Source organism: Crocodylus siamensis, chromosome 13 (genome assembly GCF_052110815.1).
Source record: "Crocodylus siamensis isolate JL-2025a chromosome 13, ASM5211081v1, whole genome shotgun sequence".
Classification (NCBI taxonomy): Eukaryota; Metazoa; Chordata; order Crocodylia; family Crocodylidae; genus Crocodylus; species Crocodylus siamensis.
Genome location: NC_143407.1, coordinates 12,820,744 through 12,842,410, shown reverse-complemented (window position 1 = coordinate 12,842,410; position 21,667 = coordinate 12,820,744). Strand labels below are relative to the sequence as shown.

Genomic DNA, 21,667 nt, shown 5'->3' with positions numbered 1-21,667 from the left:
TTGGGCACCAGCGAGAGACTCTACTTTGGCCAACCACCGGGTCTAAAGTGAAGACTTAAGCGCAGAGCAGGTCACTATGACTGGAAGTGGGCCCAGGAGCCCACTCCCACAGCAGATGCACATGGTTCTGCTGGGAATAATCTGCTAGAGGGCAGCATAGTCCTACCTTGTGCTATGTCCTTCACAGCAGGAGGACTCCACAAGTTTGCCTTTGATTTTTGTGACAATGGTCCAATATTTTAGAGAAACTTCTGAAATGTTGCCTGTCTTTGGTCAAGGAGGTCAGTTTGGTGAAACTGAAATTTCACGCAAGTCCAAATTGTCCGATTCTTCAAAATAAGAGCGGGGGTGGGGGTGGGGGTGAGGATGAGTATAACCACTTGGAATATATATTTGTAATGGGAACAGTCCTTCATTGGAAAGTGTCAAGCTGAAGGGGCTGAGATGTGTCATGAGATCAACAGGCTGAGATCAGAGGAACAGCCCTGCCGCACACTGGCTGCAGAACGGGCCCACAGAAATATTTCTGGTCTGTGGCACATTTTGCATGGCAATGGCAAGCAAACCATCTGCACCCATACCAGAACTTGAACGGATTTCTTCCTCCAGATGTGTCTGATGCCTGTCTATTGATGCTATGTTCTGTTTTTCCTCCTCTCTGTTTCTTCTCCCGGACTGAACAAACAACTGCAGAGAGGTAAGAGGTGCTCCTGAATGTTTTCTTGTTTTGAAATCTGGACAATAGCAGGTATTTTTTATAATGCGTTTGCATTAAAAATGCCTTGTTTCCTCCTTTCCCTTTAGAGAAAATCCAAGATCACAGCCTCACGCAAACTCTTGCTGAAGGTGAGTCCCAAGGAGTAGAAACTCCCATTGGGTTTGTCTTGACTGGAAGAGCAAGTCAGGGCTGAAAATGATCACAGATGAAACGTTGCAAACGTTCCCTGCCGGGGAACCCGTTTGGACTGACAAACAGGGTGGTACTTGGAGAAGCTTACAACAGAGGCCTCCTCATAGTCCATCTTCGCAATTCCTAGTACCTGTGACAGACAAGCTTTTTAGGGTGACTCTGATATCTTTTATTAGACCAACTTAAATAGTTGGAAATTTTTTTTTTAAGCAAGCTTTCAGGTTTAAAAACCCTAACCCTACACCCTAGTACCTGTGATGAATCCGTCGCCACTTCAGGCTTCAGAGTTCTAGCCTACCGCCTTCCCCCGTGTTATCACCTAGGATTGAACCAACAGAAAAAGCACAGGTTAGAGACACCTGTGCAAAAGGCATTGCAGCAAAGGCTGAAAGGGACCATCCTGGACCACCTTTAGCATAGACAAAGGCCTGGCTCTGTTTGCATAAATATCCTCTTATCCTTTATGTAGGGTAGACACTAGGAAGAGCTACAGCATGCTTATCCAGAGTGCATCATAAGCAGGCGAAGATATCAAGCGTGCATCCATCCCAAGCAAAGTGCATGGGATTTGTGAAGCAGGGGCTGCCCACTCTGTCTCTGGTTATTTTTTTTATTATTATTGTTACTTGAATAGTGCCAAGAGGGCATCAGGTACTTGGCAGACAGGCTACGAGTCTAGGGAAAACTTTCAATCTGAAGGGGAAAATGAATGAATGAAGAGAGACTGCCCATGCTAACGCAAAGCTGGAGCAGATCCCCTGATAGCAGGGACATCTCTTCATTTCCACTCCCCACTCTGGGCAGCACAGCCCTATGCTGGGGGTTATGGCACGCGATGGGGGAAATAGTTTTTGTGGGAGCACAGCATGGCAGCCCCTCTCTGGACTGGGGAACACACTCCCCAAATGGCCTTCCTATTTGTTGGGATCCAGTACCATAGACGCACTGAGAGCTAGGGCAGGCTTTCCTTGTGGGGTGTCTCTCCTTGAGATAATGGCTCAGGGTATGAACAGACATAACATTTGGACTCCATCTACAGCAGGAAAAATGAAATGCTTCTAAATAGTACCTCATTCCAACAGGGTCACTTTTGGAGCGCTTCAGCTAGTTTTGAGCAGTTAAAAGGGCACGTGGGTCCGGCTCTTTGCCCTTTGAAGTGCTTCAGAGGCATTTGAAAGGCTTCGAATGTGATGTCTGTCCATACCCTAAGAGATGGATGGCAGATCTGATGTATGTGCTCATGCCGCTGTTGTATGATGTAGAGTTTGATGCTGGCCAAAGCGAAGGAAGAATGGGATCAAGAGCAAGTGGACAAGCTGTCAGAGAAGGAGAGGTACCTGGCCGAGCGGATCACACCCCTGAGTATCAGCGGGCTCTCCCTCAGCCAGCTCCAGGTACACACTGAGCTGGCATCGTCAAGCCTGCTTGGGAGTGAGGAGAAGCTGGCAGGGGGCACCGGGGATGGTGGGGGGGCCATTCTGTTCTTTATTATGCAGGCTGAAGCAGGGGTGAGGAAATCCTTCCAGTCACTTCTGGATGAATCCCCCTGGAAAGTTGAATCATGTCAGCATCCCTTCCTGCGGGGTAGAACGTGTAAAGGGGGTTTCTCACATAGCCCCTAGGAAAATGTTAGCAGCTGGCATTTTGGGATGACTGACTGATGCTGCATCGCCATCATATTGGAGGGCACTAGAAACCTGCTGTGTGCTAAGGGCCTGTTTTTTCAGTGGGAAACATGGGATAACAAGGCAAAACCTCCCCAGCAAAGCTCAGGGGCAGGAGCAGCATGTAGGGCGTTGACTCAGAGCTTTCCTTCTGCGCTCTGACCCTACAGGACCTGTGCAGGGAACTGCATGAAAAGATCGACGTCGTGGATGAGGAGAGATACGACATCGAAGCAAAATGCCACCACAACACCAGAGAGGTAGGAGGAGAAGAGGAGGACAAATGGCTGCTGGATTGGATACCCATTCAATGACTTGTGATTTATTTCTCATATGCATAGCAGCCGTTACTCATTTTGCTCTGTGTTATGTGCCGAGCCAGCCTGATTACTACCATTTCGATGACAAAAGCTTCCACTGGCTCCCAAACCATTCTTTCTGCTGTTCAGATACAGTAACAGGTAGTCCCTGCCCCCAGAGGGCTGACTGTTTAAATAGGCAAGAAGGATGCAGCATAAGATGGGAAGGGTATGCAGGAAGAAACTTGCCCTAGGTCACCCAATATGCTAGAGACAGAGATAGGAATCGCATTCATTTCTCTCTGTCCTTGTTAAGTACCATATCCACATGCCCAGGCATTCCCGACGGGTGGTACGTGACCTGGCAATACATGAGCATGGTTTACCAGCAGTTCCTTTCTCAATGAATTTCCCAAAGGTGGTACGTGAACTGGTAAACTTCAGGAGGTGCCTCCTGGTGCTCTTGGCCAGGAGAGTGCAAGTGGATACAGGGAAGTGGATGGGCTGAGAGAGCCTTGCAAAGCAACAGACTTCAGCCAAACTGGCAGCTAGTTCTGCCCAGTCTCAGATACCATGGGCCCATTTCAGAGCCACAGGACAACCCTCATTCCCAAAAACTCTAGGTATGGTCCATGGGGCTCAGGGATGACCAAGGTCAGGATTTTATATGGGGTACCACGCAATATCCCAGATGTGCCCATGTTCATCGGTCAGGGGCTCCAGCAGCGACTCTTGAAGGGTGAGACAGAGCACTGGCTCGGTGACCCTTAGCAGAGTCTGAGCACAAGTGCAGCAGACATGGCCAGGGACCCTTATCCATCAGCAACTGGATGCAGTGTCTGGAGCTAGGAACAGGTAGATGTCTTGGACTGAAAATTAATGCTTCATTTGAGATTGTCCTATCTGGAGAATCACCTCTGTTATGTTCTCAATCTGGGTGGGCTCCTGTGAAGATCCCAGAGCCCTAGAAGACGAGGGTCTATGTACCATGGTTCTGGGAGCAGGCAGAGGTGCTTGCTCCATGTTAGTATGAAGCAGAATTGGGGGCCTCTTTCTGCTATGGTTCAGCTTTGGGATGTGACTCTTACTGCTTGATATTCCCTTCACCTTTAGATTAAAGACCTGAAGCTGAAAGTGCTTGACCTCCGTGGCAAGTTCAAGCGCCCTCCGCTGCGGCGTGTCCGTGTGTCTGCTGATGCCATGTTGAGGGCTTTGCTTGGCTCCAAGCACAAAGTCTCCATGGACCTGAGAGCCAATCTAAAATCTGTCAAGAAGGAGGACACAGAGAAGGTGGGTGACCAAGAACAGTCCTCCTTTCCCCAACTGCATCTCATCCAAATGGCCACGTGAATGAGAGATGGAGGAGATGGCTTAGAGCAGGCCAAAGGTTGCCTAAGGCAGCATGCGTTCAGACATCCCTACTTCCCCCGAGTGCCATCCTCCCACTACAGTATCAGTGCTCAATTCATCGCTTTGTGAAATTGCTAGAGATTTTATCCAAAAAATAAGGGTGCATGTGTGCACAGTGATATTCGTCTAGTGAGATCGGGATCACTATGAGATCATACAGGTTTTAGTTATTCAGAAATGATGCAGTTAAACCCGACTAAATATGAGGAGGTTTTGTGACTATCCTTCCTAACTGGGTTGGAGAAAAGTTACGAAAACTGACAAAAAGCTCAGTTAGGCTCCGGAGTGGTGAGAGACGCGCAGGTGAAGCCCGCTGCACCCCCGCTCCCCCGAAGCCCTCCAGACACCCCCTCAGCAGGAGAGGGCGCGGGGGGGCACAGGACCCTGCCTACGACCCCCCAGAGTAGTCAGCCCCAGCCGTAGCCAGCCTACCGGAGGCATGACACGGATGGGCACGCGCCGCACCCCTTGGGCCCCCTCGGGCTCTGCGGCCCCCCCATTGGGCACCTCAGAGACGGCCGCCCAGACGGAGCCCATGGTCCCGGGCCCACGCAGACGGAGCCCTGGCTCTTGGCTGCGGGGGCTGCCTGTCCCTTTTTCAGGCTCTGGGGCCCGGGAGCATGGCCACCTCCCCTTGCGGGGTCTGCTCCCTACTGGGGTCTCTGGCGCGCCAGCTGGAGGAGCTCCAGGCCGCAGTCCAGAGACTGCGTGCCATCAGGGACCGTGAGCAGGAGATAGACTCCTACTGCCAGGCCCTTCTCCCCCGGGAGCCGCAGGGGAGAGCTCCGTCTCCCTCCAGGACTAAGGAGGACTCTGGGACCTCCCGCTCTGCCCAGTCAGGGGCACGGACCAAGGTGGTCAAGGGCCCCAAGGCCCGCCGCACCGAGGCCCCTGCCCCGCCGGAGCTTAGCAACAGGTTCGCACCTCTTGCAGCCCCGGCAGAGCCCACGCAGTTGCCGGCTCCCTCAGGCAACCCAGGCTCGACCGCAGCTACTGCCCCTGCTCTCCCCAAGTCAGAGCGAAAGGTGTTTGTTGTGGGAGACTCTGTCCTGTGGGCACTGAGGGGGAAATCTGCCGCCCCGACCCCTCAGCCCTGGAAGTCTGCTGCTTCCCGGGGGCCCGCATCCGAGACATTGCGGAGAGGATCCCGCAGCTCCTCCGGCCCACAGACCACTACCCCATGCTCCTTATTCACGTGGGCACCAATGACACGGCTCAGAGCACCCCCAGCCAGGTCATGAGGAACTAGGGATTTGGGAGCGGGGCTTAGGGGTTTGGGAGCTCAGGTGGTGTTTTCGTCGATCCTCCCAGTCTCGGGCTATGGGTTGAGGAGGGAGAGGAGGATCCACGCGGTGAACCAAAGACTGCGGAGCTGGTGCCATCAGGAAGGCTTGGGCTTCCATGACCACAGCCCGCTCTTTGGAGAGAGAGGCAGTGAGCTGCTGGGAAGAGATGGCCTCCACCTCTCCCCCCTGGGGAGGAGGCTCTTTTCAGCCAGGCCGGCTGACCTGCTCCACTGGGCTTTAAACTAAGCCCACTGGGGGATGGGGGGACTACTGCCACTGCTGGCCCGCTGAGCGGCCCTTGCAAAGCCAGCAGACCAAGGCACTTAAGGGAGCCCACCCCTGCCCCAGCCCTGGCACAATCTGTGGGCAAGGCAAGAGCCCCCAAGGGCACACTTGCCTGCCTGTACAACTAATGCCAGGAGCCTGGGCAACAAGCAGGAGGAGCTCGTCCTCCTGCTCAGTACAAAGAATTATGACGTCATTGGGATAACGGAGACCTGGTGGGACTCCACCCATGACTGGACCATGGGTATAGAGAGCTATACCCTGTACAGGAGGGATCATGTTGACAAAAGGGGCGGGGGTGTAGCTCTCTATGTGAAGGAAAGCTACATGTTCCTGCAAGCTGATGTTGGCGACCGGCATGGACAGCTAGAGACCCTCTGGGTAAAAATTCGTGGGGAATACGGCACAGGGGACGCAATGGTGGGAGTCTACTACAGACCTCCCACTCAAAGTCCTGAGCTTGACCAGGAGTTCGCCCGGGAACTGACTGAGGCCGCTTGCTCCAGGACCTTGGTTGTCATGGGTGACTTCAGTTACCCGGACATCTCGCAGGAAGATCACTCAGCAAAATCCAAGCGGTCGCAAAGCTTTCTCTTGTGCGTGGATGACCTCTACCTGACTCAAGAAGTCTATGGGCCAACGAGAGGCAAAGCGCTGCTCGACCTGGTACTGGCTATGGGGGACGACCTAATCGGCGACCTAGTGTTTGATGGGAAGTTGGGTGACAGCGACCACGAGCTGATCACCTTCACCATCTGCCATAAAGCTGGCAAGTCAGTCAGCAACACAGAAGTCCTTGACTTCAGAAAAGCTGACTTTGACAAGCTCAAGAGGCTAGTCGGTCAGGCCCTCAGGGACCGTGACCCCAGGGAGATGGGAGTTCAAGAAGAGTGGTTGCTTCTCAAGGAAGCGATCCTCAGTGCACAAGCTAAATCTATTCCAACACGGAGGAAAGGCAGCAAGAAGGCACAGCAGCCCTCCTGGCTCTCCAGGGACCTAGCGGACCTCCTGCGGCTAAAAAGGAAAGCCTACAAAGGATGGAGGATGGGATTCACCTCCAAGGAGGATTATTCTGCACTGGTCCGGTCCTGCAGGGAGCAAACCAGGAAAGCCAAGGCTGCAACTGAACTCCAACTAGCTTCAAGCATCAAGGACAACAAAAAGTCCTTTTTCAGATATGTGGGAAGCCAGAGGAAAAGCAAGGGCAATGTTGGACCCCTGCTAAACCAGATGGGGCAACTGACAACTGACGCCCAGGAAAAAGCCAACCTATTAAATAGGTACTTTGCGTCAGTCTTTCATCAGTCCCATGGGACACCCATGCCTGCTGTGGGACAGGGAGATCCGGGTGATGGGGATCCCCTACCCTCCATAAATGCTGACCTCGTGAAGGAACATCTTGAGAAGCTGGATACCTTCAAGTCAGCCGGCCCTGACAATCTGCACCCCAGGGTACTCAAGGAGCTGGCGAGCGTCATAGCCCAGCCCCTGGCACGGGTCTTTGAAAACTCCTGGCGCTCTGGTGTAGTGCCCGAAGACTGGAAGAAGGCCAATGTGGTGCCGATCTTCAAGAAAGGGAGGCGAGTGGATCCGGCTAACTACAGGCCCATTAGCCTGACTTCTATCCTGGGGAAGATCTTAGAAAAGTTTATTAAGGAGGCCATCCTTGATGGACTGGCCCAGGCTAACATCCTAAGGGACAGCCAGCACAGGTTTGTTGCGGGTAGGTCTTGTTTGACCTTCTATGACCAGGTGACCTATCACCTGGATGAGGGAGAAGAGATTGATGTCATATATCTTGACCTCAAAAAAGCTTTTGATCTGGTATCCCATGATCACCTCTTGGCCAAACTGCCCAGTTGTGGCCTTGGCTCCACCACGATCCGCTGGCTGGGAAATTGGCTTCGTGGTCGGACCCAGAGGGTTGTAATTGATGGCAGTCACTCATTGTGGTGCCCTGTGACCAGTGGGGTCCCTCAAGGCTCTGTCCTGGGACCCATACTGTTCAACATCTTCATTAATGATTTGGACATTGGAGTCAGGAGTGGACTGGCCAAGTTCACCGATGACACCAAACTTTGGGGCAAAGCATCCACGCCAGAAGACAGGCGGGTGATCCAGGCTGACCTGGACAAGCTCAGCAAATGGGCAAATGAGAACCTGATGGTGTTTAACACTGAAAAATGCAAGGTTCTCCACCTTGGGAGGAAAAACCTGCAGCACCCTTATAGGCTCGGCAGTGCTACGTTGGTTAGCACTACAGAAGAAAGGGACTTGGGGGTCATCGACCACAAGATGAACGTGAGCCTGCAATGCGATGCTGCGGCTAATAAAGCGACCAAAACGCTGGCTTGCATCCATAGACGCTTCTCAAGCAAATCCCAGGACGTCATTCTCCCCTTGTACTCAGCCTTGGTGAGGCCGCAGCTGGAGTACTGCGTCCAGTTTTGGGCTCCACAATTCAAAAAGGATGTGGAGAAGCTTGAGAGAGTCCAGAGGAGAGCCACACGCATGATCAGAGGTCAGGAAAACAGATCTTACGATGACAGGCCGAGAGACATGGGACTCTTTAGCCTGGAAAAGCGTAGGGTCAGGAGTGATCTGATGGCCACCTATAAGTTTATCAGGGTGACCACCAGGATCTGGGGGAACGTTTGTTCACCAGAGCACCCCAAGGGATGACGAGGTTGAACGGTCACAAACTCCTGCAAGACCGTTTCAGGCTGGACATAAGGAAGAATTTCTTTACTGTCCGAGCCCCCAAGGTCTGGAACAGTCTGCCAGCAGAGGTGGTTCAAGCACCTACATTGAACACCTTCAAGAGTAAATTGGATGCTCATCTTGCTGGGATCCTATGACCCCAGCTGACTTCCTGCCCTTTGGGCGGGGGGCTGGACTCGATGATCTGCCGAGGTCCCTTCCAGCCCTGATGTCTATGAAATCTATGAAATGAGATCCAAGTCAGTGCGAGTGATAAATAGTTAGTGAAAACTGTTTTCTTCCTCTCTCCCTGGAGTGTGGACCAGATCCTTATCTTGGGTAACTAACTGGCATAATTCCCTTGAAGGCTATGCTGATTTACACCATTTGGGGATGTAGTTTTCTTCAACATGGCAACTCCATTTCACGGCCATCTCTGCTCTAGATATTTGGTGTTTTTATTCAAGACACAGGTTTTGATGTCCTGGGATTACAGGAGAATCTCCATTCTTCTTCTTCAATTCTGTTTCTTTTAAAACATAAGTTTCTAGCCCTCCTGACTATGGGGAAGATGTGACTGCTAAAGTCTCCAGCACAAGAAGGCAAATGCTCAGGCACTACATTTATTTTTATTTTTTTAAATCTCCTGATTTTTGAGACAGTGTTGTTGTTTGGAGGCCTGATTCATGACTTCTGAATGCTTGGGGTTGGTGATGCTGACACGTGAGCGCATTTTCAAAAAGGCCTTAATCATCCTCCAGTTGTGCACGAAGACATCACCTGCATGCACTATTATCACATGTGCAATGTGAAATCCTTCACTGTGCAAAGAGTCAAATTAGGCATAAGATAAGAAACAAGCTTAGGTTGATTCCCTATTGAGGGGCTGCATTTGACCCTAAAGGCCCAGTTCTAATTCTGCTTACCTACAAGCTGGCATAAATCTGGAGTAACTTCACTTCACTTGATCAGAAGCAAAGGTTTCTGTGACTTCAGTGCCTTTAAAGGCCTGATGCAATTGATGTAATTCCACTGAATGCCATGCAGTTACTCCTGTTTTGGATTGAAGTACATGGGATGAAAGCTAGGTCTAGGATTTGTATACTGGATTAAACTCTGGATTTGACTAGTTCAACACTCATCCTATGGCAAAGGCCAACCCAGGATGGCTTACAGTAAGGGAATGGACCTGATGATTCAGATAATGATGCACATGGCGGGAGTGTTCCCTTCCTGACCCTTGAGTGACCACTTTATGCCCTGAAGCAGAAGTTTTCATGGCCATAATCCTTACCTACTTTGCTATTCCTTCTGATAACATTATCCAGTCCTTTCAACTGCAGCCAAGAGTAAGCCGTTGGCATATAGCCTGCTCTGCACTAATGACAGTACTTTGCCCTTATCCAAACCTCCATGAAGAACAATGCTGGCAGCAGCTGATGGACTCTAAGGGTCTGGTTCTGCCAAGGGCAGGGCTGCTTATGCAAGATGCCACATGCCCCTGGCTCCCAAGCACAGCAGGTCAAAGTGCTTAAGTAGTTCCCAGGCTTGGGCCTTTATTCCTGCTTTCCCAGCTATCTCCAGTCTATATTCATGTTAAAGGCCATCTTGGATTCCAAAATAATAACTCCACAACACCCCCAAGGGTTCTCCTTGGGTTTTGTGTAGAGCAGGTTGCAGGAGATGGTGCATCCTATTGATTATGTGATTTATAAGGAAAAGGTATCACTTGAAACTGGATCGTTTTACTGCTTGTTGTCCCCCACACAATGTGATGCCTGGGGCTACTGCAGCAATTTGGACCCATGATCCCACAGCCTGAACATGCAGCTCATGTATAATTGATGTGCAGCGTTACGGATTCAATGGCTTAGTCCCAAGCTCCCCGAAGCCCAGTTCTCTTGTGACCCCGAGTCTGCCTCTCCCTGCAGGAACGTCCAGTGGAAGTGGGTGACTGGCGTAAGAACGTGGAGGCCATGTCTGGCATGGAGGGTAGGAAGAAGATGTTTGATGCTGCCAAGTCTCCAACAGGCCAGTGAGAGGTACTGTGCTCTGCCCTGTCTTCCTGCTCTCTCCTCTTTTTTTTTGCCATCTGCTCCTCAACAAAATGGTGCACAGGCAGTGCCTCTGGCCTGGAATCCGCCCCCCCCCCCCCAAACCCCCTTAGTTACAGTTTTGCTTTGATTCTTGTTCTTGGAAGACTAATCCAGTGGCTGGTTAGTCCCTAGGCTTCGGGTTTAGGAAGCATTTTGTCCTGTAGCTGTGAGCTGAGTGAGTGCAGTGACCCATCTGACTCCTGACTTGGCAGCTGGGATCAGAGACAAAAAGCCTAGATCTAGTCTGTAAGAGGCCAAAACACTTTCCTGCAGGAGGCAACCCATTGGAGGTCCTCAGGAAGAGGCTGGAAAAGCATTGGTCAGGGATGATCTAGGAGTTGGTGTGCCTATGTTCTCCTATGGGTATTTCCCATGCTTCTGGGCTTTGCTGGTTGCCGTATGGGGACAGGAAGGAATTTTTCCCCCTTCTGTTGCTACAGGGGTTGGGGGTAGGAGGGTGCATTTCACCTTCCTTAGAAGCATTGGGTGTTGGCTGCAGCTGACAAAAGGGATCTTGACTGTGGAAGACCTGCGGTCCTTCTGGGACTAAAAGTTGGAGGTTCCTAGCTAGAGGGTCTTGCCTCTTCTCCACATTTGGGGTCAGGAATGCATTTTACCCTATGCTCAGGTTGGTGCAGACAGTGAGGGGTTGCCTTCCTCTGTAGCAGGGGGGACATGTGGCCCTCTTCCTTGGATCTCTTGAGCATATTTTAACAGCCCTCACAGCAGCAGGACATTAGCTATTGTTGTCTTCCAGCTTTATCTGTGGCAGGTTACAGTGCAATGCTTTCTGGATGGGTCTGGGTTGACTGTGTAGTTTTACTAATCTGCTAGACACTGGATTTTATGGGGTGTTTTGGATAGGCATGATTCTGCCTCAAATGGGGTTAGACTAGACGGCCTCTGGACGGCCCTCCCAGCCCTGCTTTTCCATGATTTGGTGATCTTAAGGCATAGTTTCCCCTGCACTACAGGCAAAAGTCGCTGCCCTGCCCAGGAAGAAGGGCTGAGCCCCAGGGAGCAGTAGGCCAGGCAGGGGGCACCTGAGATGATAAAGAACTGTCTCATCCCCCTTCCCACTGCAGAGCCCCTGCCTTCATGCTAGAAGGCGTTTGAGGGTGGGGCTGAATTCACTGCAGCTGGTGATCTGTGCTATGAGATAAAGCAATAAATTGTACCTGGGTGTCTGCCAGTGCTGCTCCGTACTTCTGTTTGCAGGCTGCAGTCACATCATGCGCTGCCTCAACTTGCCTTTGGGCAGGATCCCGCAGCAGACACCCCACTCACCTAGACTGCAGTACATGGCCCAAGCCCCTGGTGGTAAACCCTGTCTCACAGAGGGATGGCTTTTCTGGTTTGAGTCCAACCTTTGGAGTTATTTGCTTTAACGTCTCATTTTTAAGTCAAAGCCCCTGCTGACCAAAACCTGTGTCTACACAGAGAAGGCATAACCAGCATTAGCAGATTTAGTCATGCTGGCTTAAATCTAGTGAGCTCAGGTAACGGGGACCTAGGAACGTAGGATTGGAAGGAGCCTCCCGGGCCATGAAGTCCAGTCCATTGTGCTCAGTTGGACATTAACCAAAGGACTCCCCAGAAGTGCCACTGTAAAGCTGCACCCCCAACGACAAGGCATAATACCCCCCACACTAAGAACACCCTGTCACATGCCAGGGGTAAAAGCAGGGGGTGACAAGGGCACTGCCTATGCTCTGCCACTCCAATGACAGAGCAAGTAGGTGGTTAATGTGTGCTCATAAGATCCAAGGAAAAGGCCCAAGCCCCACGCCGTAGAGGAAGGAAAACCCTCCCAGTCCATGCCAGTCTGACCTAGGGGGAAAATTTCTTCTCAATTTGGGATTTGCCAATCAGTGTGAGCCCAAATAGAAGAGAAACACCCCCTAGCCAGGAACCTCTGGGCTTTATTATAACTTCTGGCAGGAGCCTCAGCCAAAACTCCCCCACCATCCCACAAGACATTCAGAAGAAGGTGGGAAAGACACTAGAAACCAGGAAAATTCATGAGGGGAGAGGAAAAAATCCCTTCTGGGCAACCAGGGAAAGACCTGAGGCATCAGGTCACCAGATACCTTCCACACTCAAGGCAGTTTGCTCTAGTATGCACCAATTTGAGGACCACAAACACTGGTTCCACCTTACACAAGGACCAGTGTGCCAGGATGCTCTGTTATATCACACTGTCTCTTCCAGAAATATATCCAGTCTAATCTTCAAGAGATGTAACAATAGCAGGGGCCTCTCATGGTATGGGCTTTGGGGCAGGCTGTGCAATATGGGCCGTGGATGTGTACTCAACTGGCTCAGCACACAGTCATGTCCAGGCTGTTGCAACTTCACGGTTGCCATCCAAGGCTGCTAGATGAAAGCTAGCTGGGATATCCCTCCCCTGCTCCAGCTGCTGGATAGTCGCACTCTGTCCTGCCCTGACAGTTTGCACACTCAGTCTAATATAACCCTTTCCTGTTTGGACAAAGCTACTATTAGATTGTTTCTTTTCCTCTTAGGTGCTTCCCAGAAGGACGAAGATCTCCCTCCACCCCTGCCTCCCATCACCTGCAGCTTTGTTCCCTGCTGGTGTATTCCAGCAATGGCCTTCGAACCAACCCATTTGTGAAAGTCTCCCTTGAAAAGATAATCCAGTCCTTTTGTGCTTCTGTCACTCCCTGCCCCACAGCCGTCCCCAGTCCCAGCAGTGGCAGTAGCCACTGCCTCACTTGATACAGTGAAATAATTGCTCCAGTCTGGCACTAACTACAACAGGGGACTGCCATTACTTCCTGAAGGTCCTGGCTTGCTGTATCCACCCAATGGAGTGACGTGAGCATGCATTTGTAGGGAAGAAGGTATTGACATTGTGGCCCAAAGTGCCACTCGTGTTAAATACTAAGGGTGAGTTTCCAGACAACCATCCTGCTCATGTCATGTCCTGTGCCATACAGAATGGAAATGCCTATGCCACGTGCTGACGGTTACATGGAGGCAGGCTGTCTGAATTTCTTAGTCTTGTACCCAACTCCAAAATGTTGCTAGATGTGTTTGTCCTGTCCTTCTCCACCAGCTATGGCAGACAGCACTGGGAGGGAACTGTTGGTCCTGCTCTCACCACCCAGCTCTGACGTGTCCAGTTTGTGAGATGTGACTGCGGTGTCTGTACGGTTATTAAAAGACTGTCCTTAGAACAGAGGTGTAGGGTGTGTGATGTGTTCGTCACTGTGCGTTCCCTCATTGTGAAATCAGGAAAGCAATCTTGAGGCTGGTGATGACAGTGGAAGATCTAAGGCATGATCTGGAGGCAGGGATAGCGTAGGTGGCCCTGCTTAGATGCCTCCCAAGCCCTGGCTGTGATAATGACCTCAGCCCCAACCTGCCCACTTCCTGATCCCTAGTGTGCTCTGCTCTGCCATGGACCTCAACTTAGTAGCACTCCCAGATACTGCGACCCTGCAATTCAGTGAGCCCCAGGTCTGGACTGCACAGCCCCTGGTGTGGACTTCTTCAGCATCAGTGCTCTGGTGCAGTACTGCAGTTCCAGACACAGGGTTGCTGCTGCTCCCCTCACAGATTCACAGAAGTTTAAGGCTAGAAGGGACCTCGTGAGATCATCAATCATGCCCTTTGCTCTTGAGGCGAGCTGTTCCAGCCCTAGGCCCCGACACTTCTTTGCTGTTGCAATGCTCCCCTGACTAGCGTCATTCCTGCTGGTCCTTAGTAGACCCTGGTCTGTTTGCATTAGTTCTGGATATCAGCTCCTTGCCTTTCCATTCTCACGTGGCCCCAGAAATACATCCGCACGTGATTTCCCCCTTTAAGCATTTTGCTCACAGACACTTCCTCCTCCTGTGATATATTGTAGCTCTTTTAACCCTAGCCCTTGCCCTCGTTCCCTGGACTCTGGAAGCTGAGTGATCACTAACCCCCTTGACAGGAGCACAAGGACTTATTTCTGGTGATTTGACTAAACAAAGCCACAGAGCCAGGCTGGGTTGTATCACTATGGGGATGCACCAGGTCATTAGGGAAGTAAATAGGAGGGGGCTCTAGGTGACAGCCTGTGAGCTGGTCCCACAGGATGAGGGATGGTACAAAAAGCATTTTTGGTGAGTATCTGGGCTTCCAAGAGAAGTGTTGGAGTGATGTTGTAGCCATGAGGGCCTATAACAGTGATTCTCATCCAGGTTGTATCAGGAGGTGCAAAACTACCCTGCCTCTCACACAATCCTAATCGCTCCCACTAGCCTAGTGCACTGGGGCACCTCATTCTTTGCAACAGAAGAATTGCTCTATTATTTTTCTGTAGCCAAACGATGCATCAAAACTAAGAGCTGGCATTTTCCACAGGCTGCCTTGTGTGTATGGAGCGGTGAAAAGCTTGAGAACCACTGGTCTATCAGGTGCAAATCTGCCCTGCCTCTCACCACAATGCTAACCATCACCGCTAGGTGGCTTGATAGAGCCATGATAGAGCTCTGGAAATGCAGGTGATTTTGTCTGTTTTCCATCTGAGCCAAAAGAGAAAAGAAAAGTAAATAAATATATGAGGGTAAGGCAAGCAGGAGCATTTTCAGTTTTCTCTGAGAGACGAGAAATAGAAAAAAATAGTCATTTCAGGCCTCCTAATGCTTTGAGATGTCAACCCAGAACTTCATTTTCATAGATTTCATAGACCTTAGGGCTGGAAGGGACCTCGGGAGATCATCGAGTCCAGCCCCGTGCCCAAAGGGCAGGAAGTTAGCTGGGTTCATAGGATCCCAGCAAGATAAGCATCCAATTTCCTCTTGAAGGTGTTCAATGTAGGTGCTTGATCCACCTCCGCTGGCAGACTGTTCCAGACCTTGGGGGCTCGGACAGTAAAGAAATGCTTCCTTATGTCTAGCCTGAAATGGTCTTGCAGGAGTTTGTGACCGTTCGACCTCGTCATCCCTTGGGGCGCTCTGGTGAACAAATGTTCCCCCAGATCCTGGTGGTCACCCCGATAAACTTATAGGTGGCCATCAGATCACCCCTGAGCCTGCACTTTTCCAGGCTAAAGAGTCCCATGTCTCTCAGCCTGTCGTCATAAGGTCTGCTTTCCTGTCCTCTGATCACGCGTGTGGCTCTCCTCTGGACTCTCTCAAGCTTCTCCACATCCTTTTTGAATTGAGGAGCCCAAAACTGGACGCAGTACTCCAGCTGCAGCCTCACCACAGCTGAGTATAATAGGAGAATGACATCCTAGGATTTGCTTGAGAAGCATCTATGGATGCAAGCCAGTGTTTTGCGACAATTTTTAATTTTTTTGTGACAAATAAAATTTGCATAAAAAAGCTGGGCCGACTCTAATGGTTCCAAGGGGAACCATGATAACTGGGTCGGTCCTGCTTCCATGAAGTCAATGGGAACTCTGGCACTGATGCAGAGTGCGGCAGGGGCGAAGTGGCTGTTCAGTGATGTGCCCTTTGCCTCATGCTAAGTTAAGTCACAGATCCCATCCCCTCATCTGGGGTTGGCACTGATTCTGGCAGTGGTGCTCAGTTCCCTGGATCAGAGTGTTATCTGGACCCGTGAGCTAGACAAGACATGCAGAGCTGGTCTGCGGGGTGGATCCAGAGCATGGAGCTGTCATCTAGCTCATGCGGTTGGAAATTTGTCAGCACCACTGTTAATTGCTGCAGGTCCCAGGCCTGTGGCAGCCATTGCTCCTCCTGCCACCAAATTTCTGGCTTTATAAGCAGCCCCATAAGCCAAGATGACATAGCTACATACTCCAGATCTGGCCTGCAGTGTCCTATGGGCCTGGAGGACATGGCTCTGCAGCCTGGATCTGGCCCACGGGTTGTATCTTTGGCATCCCTGCCCTAGTTAATAGTCAGGAGCCCACTGTGGTCATGCAGGACCCTTCCATCCGCTTCTCTTGTCTCCACTCCTGTGTCACTTGAACCAGCTCCGGTACCAGTCTCCACGGGATTAAATCAGCCTTGCTTTTTTCTCTCAAACATTGCGTCTCCCTGCTGAACCTATTGTTGTAAGGGAGGGGGAGAGGGGCAGGCAGCAGGAGCACCCCCTCGAAGCTGTGCTGTGGCAAAGGTCTGTCCATGGCTAGCCAAGGTCTGGACCGGAAGTGTCCAAGGAAACGACATGTCTCACAGGGGGGAGCAAGCAGGAGGGGAAGGGAAAGAAAGGTTACATTGCCAAAAGGGACTCTGCTGCTTTTTCGTTGCAGCTGCAAGGCCTTCATTTGTGTAGCAGCGAGGTCTTTTATGCTGGGGACTCCCACAAGTTTCAGGAGACAAGGGCAGACTGCTTGATTTCCCCTCCATTTGCCCTCCCCAATCAGTGAAGTGGAGCTGGAAATCCCATGTGCACGATCCCATCAGCTCCACTCTGCTCCCCCCACACAAGCAAGATACCTGCTCCCACCCCAACCCTTCCAGTGCAGCCTATAAAATATATGAGTGGCTATAAACATAGAACAAAGGACAGACTCCTATCTACTCCACGCTCTTCAGGGTGAAGGGGAACTGGATGGATCAACATCTCAAATAATATCTCATTTCTTGGGTCAGTCGTCTGGGGAGAAGACCTTTTGTACAGGGCACTGGCTATAAAAGTGCAATGTGCTGAGCCATTGTGCCAGTTACATTTTTCAAACTCCTAACTCAGAGGCATAATTGAAATCAGCTTTCCTGCTTAGTGTTATTTCCCTGCCACTTTTGGACTTTATAGGCTAGGGAAGTAACCAGGCAGGATGGCCTAGGGCAGGGGTTGTCAACCAGGGGTATGTGTACCCCTGGGGGTACTTGGAAAAGGGCTAGGGGGTATGTGCAGGCAGGTGGGGACAGAGTGCTGCCATGCATCACCCCATGCTGCAGCCTCCCAGCAGCTCCCCTCTGCGGACCATAATGGCACCACTCAGCTGGCCAGATGATGTGGGGAGCTCACCCATGGCCGCCACTGCCTCCATCTACCACCCTGCACCACCACTGCCACCAGATGCAAGCTCCTCTCAACTCTGTGTCCAGCCACCGCCATTCCCCCCCGCCCCACACGCTCTGCCAGAAGTGTACCCAGAAGGGGTGCACTCCTTAAAAAAGGTTGAAAACCCCTGGCCTAGGGCAGGGGTTCTCAAACCTGCTAGACTCAAGCACCTCTGGGGACATTTTCTCTCTTAGCTATTGCTCTTTTTGGTGACTGAAAAAATAATAGAGCAATTCTTCTGTTGCAGAGAACTCAGACCACAACAGGTCAGAACACATCTGACAGTATGGATTCTGTGTTTGAAATCTCTGAGTTTATCTTGTGAATCATGTGTAGGTGCTAATCCTAACGGTGTTAATAGTGACCAGAATCTGCAGCACCTTTAAAAGGCTTTTAGGATACCCCAGAATGCCCTAGGACCCTGATTGAGAATTGCTGGTCTATGGGTTTGATTGCTAATTGGGTACTTCTGCAAGCCAGATGCTGTCCTTGCTTTGCTATGTACTTCCTTCTCTGATTATGGACAAGTCAGGGCAAAAGTTTTAAAGTTATTTTGGGAATTAGGTATGTAGATACCTTTAAACATCTAGTCCTTAGTCCTTTGGCATCCTGCTGGTAAAATGGGAGTAGCACCACTTTATACAGTGGGGCAATGATGGTGGTATCCAGGATAGAAAAGTTAGGGTGTGTTTTCATTTTTGTATTTCTTTACTGCTGTCCCCATTCCCAGAGATGTAGGAAACGTTCTTAATGGAGGGTTTGACATATATTCATCTTTGAGAACAAACCTGGGAACTTTAAAACAGGAAGGTCAACATCAGGGTAAGGCATGAAAAAGTGAGCTAGAAAGAGAATACCTAGGACAGAGTGTGAAGAATTCTCTCTGTGATTTAGCTGCCTGGGTGATTTTGGGGAGACAGCATATAATTAACTGGGACAGAATGAATCAGGACACAAGAGTTAATAATACTTGTCTCTTACTGAATCTACTATAGGCTTCTTAAGAACTACAGATCTTCCCTCTGGTACCTACAGCATCCATTCAGCAGTCTCTCCTCTCATTCATCACCAGTTCTAAGGGGAGAGCGCCCCGATGAACTGCCCGCACGCAGCTCCATACAGCACTGAGGGTTTTCCTTGAAGAGCTCCCATGCAGCTCAGCCTATAAAGCACTGCAGCTTCCCAAGGTCACAGAGGGAGGTACTATTGCTTGGGGCTGCATGCCACACCTACCTCTGTTCTGGATACCTTGGGACAAACATCAGGCAGGTAGGCCACTTGTCAGAAGCAGGTAACAAACTGTGCCCAGGAGTATAATTGGATGAAAGGTCAAGTGTTTTGGCTCGGTACCAGAACACTACCTTGTAAACACACAGAGTGACTATACAGCTCATTTGTAGTCTAAGTGGCGGCCAGTGTATGGGGCAGAAGCCTAGGAACAGCTGTGAAGTGGAGACCTTTGAAATCTGCATGAAACAAACAAGACAAGCGATCAGTAACTGACATATCCTGAAACCGAAAGTTACAGGGCGTTAATGTGCCGTGTTCTCCGAAGCTTGCCATTTCAAGCAGACCTGCCCCAAAGGACTGCTTCAAGCCCTGTCTATCCACTTCACCCCAGCCCAGAAAGAAACACACGCACACACGGCGACTTGTACATTTCAGCTTTACGAGAAGCAAAAGGATCATCGCCTTGGTGAAAAGTGGTTTGGTTATGTATATTTGAGCAGTGCGCTTTTGGGCTAGGGACAGACATTCAAAAAGCCAGAGCCTGAATTGATTCGATCTTTGCAGGTTAGCCTAACCCACCTAGGTTGAACAGATTTGCAACAGTACAGACATTCCTTGTGGACTGAGGAACTATCGGCACATGCCTGCAGTTGCTCAGGCCAGGCGCCGGGGGGTGCTAGAGCTACTCTCTGCTGCAGGGGAGCTGTGCTGGAGGGCCGAAGCCAGCCTTGGCAGTAACCTGCAGTGAACAGGCCAAGAGGGGTTTAATTCCCCGCTCCCTGCCCCACTGGCAGGGACCCGAGCCGGGTCAGCCAGGTGTTCCCCCTTTGCTGCTGCAGCAAGGGGCTGGCATGGCCCCTGAGGCAGAGGGGGCAGGGACGGGGTTATTCCCTCCTCTACCTCCACTGTCCCGGGAGGATTGCAGCTGGGTCTGGCTGCCCTGACTGCCGCTTCTCGCTCCCTATTTGGGACAAGTGGCAGAATAAGCCCTTTCTGCCAGACTCTGGAGGCACTGTTGGTGGCAAGAGGTGGGGGGGAGGGGTGAGCACCATCCAAGGGGTGGCGACCACCCACAGATGCTGCCAGCACTGTTGGTGGCAGGGGTGGGAGCAGGTGGTGAGCACCATCTGTGGGGGGCGATCATCCGCAGGGGCTGCCAGCAGTGTTGGTGGTGGCCAGCAGTGCTCGTGGACCACCTGCAGACGTCACTGGTGGTGTCAGTGGCAGCATGGTGAGTGGCGACCACCCACAGGCACCACCAACAGTGTCGGCCGCTGCTGCCAAGTGGGCCACACCAGCTTTCCTTGCCCTGCAATGCAGCCCCCCACCTGCTGGGAAGAGGCTCACACTTAGGGAAACCATGACAGGGGCTGCTGTCCCAGACATGGTCATTCCCCCCTCACTGCTCCAGTGGCCAGGTGGGAGTGGGGCCAGACACTGCTGGCAGGGCCCCTTAGGCAGGGGGCAGGGAGTGCGGTTATTTCCCCTCTGCCCCCAGGCATTGCAGCAGGGTCTGCCCTCCTGCCTGCCACCACATAAGCCTCTTCCACTGGATGCCAGAAGGAGGGGGACAGGAGGGGGCTTATTCTGCTGCTTGCCCCAGCACAGAGCAAGTGGTGGCAGAGGCGGAAAGACCCTGCTGTGGTTCCCCAGGGGCAGAGGGGGCGAAGGGGGGAATAACCCCCGCTCCCTGCCCCCTCTGCCTCAGGGGCCATGCCAGCCTGCCGCTACAGCAGTGAGGAGGGGAGTGCCCAGTAGACCCAGCTTGGGTCTCTGCCAGTGGGACAGGGAGGGGGGAATTATACCTCTCTCTGCCCAGACCCCTGCCTCTGCCTGTCCCTGCTTGGCTGGGGAGCAGAGGGGCAGGGCCGCCCTGCCCAGCTGGAGCAGAGACCCCAGGCCAGCAAGCATGCTGGGATGCTGGGGGACTCTGGTTTAAGTTAACCAGGAAGGGGTCTGGGACAGACATTGCACAAACCAGTTTGAGCTCAATCAGTTAAGTTTGATACTATATTCAACTAGATTTATCTCAACTCAGTTTTGGCCACTTTGAAACTGGTTTATGTACACTGAATCACTTAAACCGGTTTATGTGTAATGTCTGTCCTTAGGCTTGGAGAGAGGAGACGGGAGTCTTGAGTTCATTCTCCAGCTGTCATTGACCTTGGAGACAGATTTATGCCTGTATACCTGTACAGGGCCAGCCCGCCCTATCCTGCAGTACCTGCAGCCACAGGGGGCCCCACAGCCAAGGCAGTTACCACCACTCCGCATTGCCGCTGCCACCGGTTTCACATCTGGCCACTAGTTACTCCCCTCCCCACCCCCCCCCACCACCGCCAGCTCCTTTTTGTCAGGGGGCCCCAAAAAATTGTGGGCCAGCCCTGTATCTGTACAACAAGAGTAATGACACTGTTACCTTTTTGATCTGAAAGTAAGGGTTGTTTTACTTGCCTTGTGCTAGCCTTGATTTCTGCCAGCACTTCTATTATATGAATCCTTGAGTTTTGCCAGCAATTAATTAAAACCCAGGGTCTTGTGGGTTAAAAAGAAACTGATGCTGGAATCAGTTGTCCAGTGCAATCCTGCTTATTTAAAAAGAAAGTACACAAAGTTCTGTTTTATGAAATACGGGAGAAATCAAACAGGAGAAGACCATTTCTTTGCCCATAAATTGTAAGTTTTTTTCCCAAGCAGTACTTCATCCCTAAACTCACATCCTCTCAGGTTCTTGAAGTTATGCTGCAAGTGTGTTCCTGGAAACATATTCTTTGTTTGATTCTCTGGTGGTTCTCTGGCTTCTCTTTTATGC

General features: G+C 51.3%; 1 protein-coding gene across 1 annotated transcript; it reads left to right on the top strand.

Moving 5' to 3' along the window:
• Positions 1 to 695: 695 nt before the first annotated feature.
• Positions 696 to 13,850, top strand: TNNI1 (troponin I1, slow skeletal type). The gene is made up of 6 exons (XM_090026079.1): positions 696 to 846; positions 2,173 to 2,304; positions 2,745 to 2,834; positions 3,987 to 4,163; positions 10,486 to 10,596; positions 13,176 to 13,850. Exons 2-5 carry the CDS (start codon positions 2,179 to 2,181, stop codon positions 10,591 to 10,593), a joined length of 501 nt encoding a protein of 166 aa, XP_089882205.1. The 5' UTR covers positions 696 to 846; positions 2,173 to 2,178; the 3' UTR covers positions 10,594 to 10,596; positions 13,176 to 13,850.
• The last annotated feature ends 7,817 nt before the right edge of the window (positions 13,851 to 21,667 follow it).

Coding starts and splice junctions, on each gene's coding strand:
- TNNI1 (XM_090026079.1), top strand. CDS start 2,179: ATGCTGGCCAAAGCGAAGGAAGAATGGGATCAAGAGCAAGTGGACAAG. Junction 2,835..3,986: donor GCCACCACAACACCAGAGAG/GTAGGAGGAGAA, acceptor CTTCACCTTTAG/ATTAAAGACCTGAAGCTGAA. Junction 4,164..10,485: donor AGAAGGAGGACACAGAGAAG/GTGGGTGACCAA, acceptor CTCTCCCTGCAG/GAACGTCCAGTGGAAGTGGG.